Below are 7,005 nucleotides of genomic sequence, written 5' to 3'. Positions count from 1 at the left end.
ACTTCTGGGAAGATATCACTATGCACTTAAGAAATAAGGAATTATGTTTCACCTATGTGAAGGTGGTGTATCTGCTGCTACTGCTGCTAAGTCGCTTCAGTCATGTCCGACTCTGTGTGACCCCATAGACGGCAGCCCACCAGGCTCCCCCGTCCCTGGGATTCTCCAGGCAAGAACACTGGAGTGTGTTGCCATTTCCTTCTCCAATGCATGAAAGTGAAAAGTGAAAATGAAGTCGCTCTGTCTTGTCCGACTCTTAGCGGCCCCATGGACTGCAGCCTACCAGGCTCCTCCGTCCATGGGATTTTCCAGGCAAGAGTACTGGAGTGGGTTGCCATTGCCTTCTCCGGGTGTATCTACATATATTATTTAGAATTTTTCTGCTTAAGAGGTTTGTCTATTCTCCCTTACATATTTATTTATTGGATCATTTATTTATATCAGAATGGAGTCATGGATATTTATTTTGTACTTTAGTTTTAATCCAATACTAGAACTTCTGACCTGTAAAGAGCTTTTTGTCATCACTCCTATCCTTACAACAACAACAACAACAGCAACAACAACAGAAAGCTGAAAAAAAGGAAATTCAGTGATTTTTCTTGGACTCATCAGAGAATTGACATTGCAGGGTAACTTCTACCCCCAAATTTGGGGGGACAGATAAAGACAGAGAATTCAGAGAATCTGGCTAATAGGAGCAGAAGCTACTGGAGCCATAAACTGGTATGAAACTTCAAAGTTAATTTAGACATATCCTGGAGGATGTGTGTGGACTAGTATGAAAATGAGAAACACTTGGAGCTGTAGTCTTAGGGAGGCTCCACACTTTAAATCCAGCAATTCTAGCAGATTCTTATAGTAAAGATCCAAGAATGGATTGTGAAATAAGCCCAGAGCATGCTCCATGTTAGAGGCCTCCTCTCTAGGCGAAAAGACTTTATTAGAGACATATCCTACCTGGAGTAGGGGGTATTTCTCTGACTCCAGGTTGTTTGTTAGTCCTGTGATTTCAGTTTTCTGAGCTGAAAAACAGTCCAGAAAAACAGTTGATTTTTGGTTTGTTCAGGTTCATCTTGATATCAGGATGGGAGTGGCAACTTCTAAGTTCTTTGTATATGTTGCAACAGAAAAGTAATCTGTCTGATTTTTCTTTGACACTCAGATCTTAGCCACATAGTTTTTACTAATTTGTTAGTTTTCCATTCTCTCTATACCCTTGTTCTACCTGGGAGGCTTGGTCTGAATTATCCTTATCAGCCTGTTTGTAGAACTGGAAATCCAATCTCTTGGCTGGTAAGATTAGAAGAAATTCCAGTACTTTGGGGATTTATTTTTCCCTCCCCAAAATGTTAAAGGATCTCAGGGACTTAGTCCAAGCACCATATGGAAAGAGAAACAGGCAGTTTGACCCATGCATTAGTACACTACTTTTTATCAGCTGCAATGCTTCTGCTCTGGGTGTATAGGATCACTGTTAAAGAAACAGGTGAAAGCAGATGGTTCATAGATAAGCCTTGTTCATAGATACAATAAAGCCTTTCTATTTAACTCACTCTGTCAAAGGAAGATGATTCAATTCCTTGAATATTCATGGCCTAAGTTTTGCTTGGGTTCCAAGCTCACTCTACAACTTCCTTCCTATTTGACCTTAGTAAACTTTCTCAACTTTCTTGCCTCATCTGCAAAATGTGTAAATAACAATGAGTCTTGCTTCACAGGGTTGTTCTGGGGATTAAATGAGTTAATATTCGTGAACTGTCTAGAGCAGTACCTTGCTCTAGTATAGTACTATGCTCTTGCATAGTATGTACTATGCAAAATAGGTGAATTAATTTGAATTGATGATCCTACTGGAAGTGAAAGTGAAAGTGAAGTAGCTCAGTCGTGTTGGACTCTTTTCGACCCCAGCTCCTCCGTCTATGGGATTCTCCAGGCAAGAGTACTGGGGTGGGTTGCCATTTCCTTCTCCAGGAGATCTTCTTGACCCAGGGATTGAACCCGGGTCTCCCGCATTCCAGGCACGTTTTAACCTCTGAGCCACCAGGGAAGCCTAATCCTACTAATTGCGATATTAAAATTTTGTCCCAGAACGACTGGGCTCCAAAGCCTGTGTGCTTTCAATACCGTTGATAACTTTCTGCTATTTAAAGCTGGCTCACTTCCTAGACATATGCTCACCCAGACCAAAGAACCTTTGGAAGCCCACCCTCAGCTCCTGGGTCCTAAGGGCATACACCATAGGGTTAAGGGCTGGGGGAATGACACTATGCAGCACATTGAGAAGAACAGGGATGATGGGAAACTGTCTTCCTGCCAGGTGGGTGACAGACACTACAATAACAGCAGTGTAGAAAAAGAGAATGAGGGTGAGATGAGAGCTGCAGGTACTCAGGGCCTTAGATGTTGCTTCAGCAGAGTTCAACCTCAGCACTGAGCGAATAATCAACATGTAGGAAGCAAAGACCAGACCCATGTCACTCCCAACCACAAACCAAGCCAAGGCCAAATGGTAAAATCTATTAATAGTGATGTCATCACAGGCCAGACTGGTGACCCCCAAGTTAGAGCATAGGCAGTGGTCAATCTCATTCCTGGAGCAGTAGTGTCTCTGGGCAGCAAGTACAGGCACTGGGATGATCAGCAGGCCATTCCTGAGCATCATAGACAGTGTGACTTTGATCACAAAAGTCTCAGTGACTATGGAAGAGTACTGAAGGGGATAGCAAATGGCTACATACCTATCTACAGCCATGCAGAGGAAGATGCCTGACTCCATGCCCATGAAACAGTTGATGGCATACAACTGAGCAAAGCACTCAGTGAGACTTATGGTCTTGGCATTAAACCAGAAAATGGCCAGGATTTTGGGCATGATGGTAGTAGCCAGTCCAATGTCCACCACAGCCAAGATACCAAGGAGGTAATACATGGGCTGGTGTAAGGTAGACTCATGATGGATGGTGATCAAGATGAGGAGATTGGCACCAAGAGCTAAGAGGTAGAGTAGAGCCAGGGGCAGGGAGAGCCAGTGTTGCCAGCTGTGAATGCCTGGAAACCCCATTAGAACAAATTCAGACACTTGAAACCTTGAGCCATTGGTTATACTTAGGGTAGTATCCATGTCATGGGATGTCTTCTTCTCAACATTTATCTGTGAATTAAGGGAAAGCAAGAACAGACTGTGGTTAGCCCAGCTGAGGGTCAAAATTCATGTAGAGGAATATAAGATTCACCAACGACTCAGTTCTTTTTAGCATAACATATCCTCAACTTGCTTGAGACCCTTGGAAAAAATTCAGATAAGAACAATGGAAGAGCGAAAACAGATTCTAAGATAGAGCTTTTAGCAGAATAAAAGTGAAGATTTATGTCTTTGTTTTCTTGAAATTTTGAGTAGTGATTTTTAATATGTGAGGGTTATGAACACAAAGAGAACACATATGCATATGTAAAGAATCCAAACTTTTAGGAGGTAAAGTTTAAGGGCAGAAGTGTTTTCCCTGTTCTTGGAGATCTTAAGAAAGAGAATAAGCCACAATGAGAACCTTGCTTTTCTCTAAACAGCACCTGAAGCTGACAAATTGTTTCTGACAAAACCCATCTCATTTAATCTTCATCAAACAGCTGTTGCTATTCACACATGCATAGAGGATACAGCACTTAAATGATTAGTCTAGATAAGAATCATATATTGAAAACACTAATAAGTGATAAAGCTTCAGCAAAATTTTAACCTTTTGCATTTAATTTCAGCACCCTTTTCATCAAATCATATCCAAAAGTTCAGTACCCTTTAGGAATACCATTTGTTCCTGTTTTTATTATGAAAGTAATGTTAGAGGTATACTTAAAGCAATATTTTTATTTTAAAAATTTTATTAATTTAAAATTTTATTTTAAATACAATTTTCAAAGGTTACTTTCCACTTACAGTTATTACAAACTGTTGGCTGTGTCCCCCATGTTGTACAATACATCCTTGAGCCTATCTCACACCAGTGGTGTGTACCTCTCAAATCCCTACATTGGCCCCCACTCCACCACTGGGAACCACTGGTCTGTTTTCTATATCTGTGAGTCTGTTAAAGGAATATTTTTAAATCATCAAATTTATTAATAAAATATATAAAGAGAGAAAATGACCAAAAAACTTCCACCTACTTCCAGATTTTTGTGTGGTATTGGTAGGAAATACGGAAGGCATGTACTGCACACATTTAGACTTTTTTGTTTAAGTGATTTCATGTCTTATTATTGGTCCTTCAATATTTGATCTTCCTTGTTCTGACATTCTTGCTTTTGTTCATTCTTGAATTGTTGTAGAATATACTCAAGTGTTTGCACCAAAATTGTACATGGACATTAAGCTTTTGGAATCCATTAATATCTTAGATTCTTTATCTGTGAATACTACCTTACCTTGTCAAATATTTAGGTATCCATATTTCCTTTCCACATCTCTGTGTTTGCTTCATTTGATGGCATTAAGAGTAAGATCAAGGCTCTATCCTTCACCATCTGTATGAAGAATGAATGACCATGCCATTTATAGATTACAATAAATGTATATTTCCCATGAAATTGATGAAGAAAAATAGTATAGTTTCACTTTTAGAAAACAAAAAAGCTAAAAAATAACTTTAAATGCAAGTAACTATAAATCAAAATCTCAACAAATGTAATGATGTTTAACAGTTAACAACATTTAATTTTCAGCATTTTTGTTTGCAATCTTTTCATACAGTTGAAGTTTCACATAACTAGAGTTCTGTGCTTTTTCTTAATATAGTACATATAAATTTCCAAATTGGAGAACTCTTTAAAAGCATTTTAAGTGTTAAAAAATTTATAAATTTTATAAATTATCAATGGCCACTAAAAGTTTTCATATTTTTTTTATAACATTTTCACTAGCTTTTGTTTGGCTTTACGTGTCTATGTATGTATTTTATTTTGATATTTATATTATTTTCTTTTTTTTTCTATGTGTGTTTCAGCATAATTAGAACTCTTTCACCAAAAACTTATGGAAGGTATGTATCGGACACTGTAAATTTCCCAAATTCATATGAAAAAATTTTGTCTATATTTGCATTATTCTGGGGGAAGGGACCATGTAGCTTTCATAAAATTCTCAAAGCATTCCGTTTTACCAACAGGAAACAATTACAAGAAATTATTCTTTACTCAAAATTATGACCATTCACCTCTTATGACTTTCCATCTTTTAATGGTTGACCTTCTGGTTCTGTGTCTTAACTTATGTACATGGAGTTAATTTTACTGTTAATGAGAAGTATTTAAATAAATCAATTTCTAATAATCATTAGAAATGTCTTCTACATTTCTCTTCAAGTGATTATTATGCCTTCTGTGTCACATAATAAACCTTTATATGCATACATTTTCCTGGGCAATCAACTATTTTTATTTTTTATGGTTAATTTTGTGCCAATATAAAACTGAATTAAAAGTTTTAGTTTTATATTTAATATACAATAGAACTATATCCTCTTATTACTTATTCTCTTTAATTTCAAAATCTTTTTCATGTGTTTATTTTCCAGATTAACCTTAAAATTCCCATGTTGAGTTCTAAAATAATTTTATTTGGAATTATGTTAAATTTGTAGATTAATTTTGACAAACAGTTTGCATCCTTATGCTATTAAGTTTTCTCATTCATAAGTATGATTTTTGTCTGCATTTGTTAAATCTTAATGTATATGTGCCCAAACTCTAAATCTTCCCAAGATGAGGATAATATCATTGCAGTGTTGTATGGGACAGCAACACCCATGCTGAACCCACTGATGTACATTTTAAGAAATAACAATGTGAAAGATATGCTAATTAAGGTGGTCAAAGGAAGGATAATGGCCTGATGGCCTTAGATACCTTGTCTGGTGTCCTTGTCAATGAGTCACCAGTCTTTTACTCTTTCACAATTGTCCACAAAGAAGAACTGAATAAAAGATGAACCTATCTACGACCCAATCAAATAAATTTTTTTTTTTTTGTTCTTCTGTACCATTCTTATTATGACAAATAGTGTTTTGGGATGTTTTAAATGAATGTGACTTTTTTTGTACTGAAAAAAAAAATAAAGTCAATGAATTTCCATCAGTCAAAATAAACATTGTATTCCAATGTTTATTTTGACTGATGGAAATTCATTGACTTTATTTTTTTTTCAGTGTAATTATATTGTTCTCTTTAATTTCCTTTTTCATCCATTGTGGTAAACTTGTGCCATCTTTAGAACATTTTATGAGTGTCTGTATTACATCCACCAATTAATGATTGCAGATAAAGTATATTTTGGGTTTATTATATGTTGAAGTTATATTTGTTTCATTTTTGTCTTGTGTATTAGCCATTTTTCTAAACTGTTGTCAGTTCTTAACACTGATATTCTTTTTCTGATGTTCTAGATAAAGCAAAAAGTTGATTGCATACCTTGTTATTTTCTCTTTTTATGGATATTAATTCATCTTAATTTTTGCTTCATATCTCAAAGAAATGGTTGAAAATTCATTATTAATGTGAAATAAGTATGATGGAAAACTTCTTCAGTTTTTTTGGTCAGATTTTAATAGGAATTCAGCTTGAATGTGACTTTAAAGTTATATGTCTTTCTTTTTTTTGGATGTAATAAAGTAGTCTTTTCTTTGAAGTTCCTTTTTGTTCTGAGAATCTTGAATATAGAATTTTTATTATAGACCCCTCTGTTTATCATTTTATTCACTGACAATTTTAGAACTCAGTGTCATTTCTCTCCTCTTTCCTAAATTATGGACCTAAAATGTGGAGAGCCTGAGAGAAGGAAGGAACTAAAGGTGAAAAATCAAACAAGAAGAGCTAACTATGGAGGCCATAGATAAGTTATATAATCAAAATCAGGGATCAGGACAGAATTATGAGAACACAGGATGCATCCATCCCCTTACCCAGAATGCAGGTCATACATTCATTGGTTTGCTCACTATTTCAGAAGGAGCT

At 36.0% G+C, this 7,005-nt stretch overlaps 1 protein-coding gene across 1 annotated transcript; it reads right to left on the bottom strand.

The window, feature by feature from the left end:
* Window positions 1–2,135: 2,135 nt before the first annotated feature.
* LOC113904832 (olfactory receptor 688-like) lies at window positions 2,136–3,319 on the bottom strand. The gene has a single exon (XM_027561921.1). It carries the CDS (start codon window positions 3,122–3,124, stop codon window positions 2,159–2,161), a length of 966 nt encoding a protein of 321 aa, XP_027417722.1. The 5' UTR covers window positions 3,125–3,319; the 3' UTR covers window positions 2,136–2,158.
* Window positions 3,320–7,005: the final 3,686 nt, after the last annotated feature.

Source organism: Bos indicus x Bos taurus, chromosome 15, assembly GCF_003369695.1.
Source record: "Bos indicus x Bos taurus breed Angus x Brahman F1 hybrid chromosome 15, Bos_hybrid_MaternalHap_v2.0, whole genome shotgun sequence".
NCBI classification, from domain to species: domain Eukaryota; kingdom Metazoa; phylum Chordata; class Mammalia; order Artiodactyla; family Bovidae; genus Bos; species Bos indicus x Bos taurus.
Note: the sequence above shows the minus strand (reverse complement) of the source record. Positions and strands in the feature narration are given on the sequence as shown.

Excerpts from the sequence above, each read along its gene's own strand:
- LOC113904832 (XM_027561921.1), bottom strand. The coding sequence starts at position 3,124 with ATGGATACTACCCTAAGTATAACCAATGGCTCAAGGTTTCAAGTGTCT.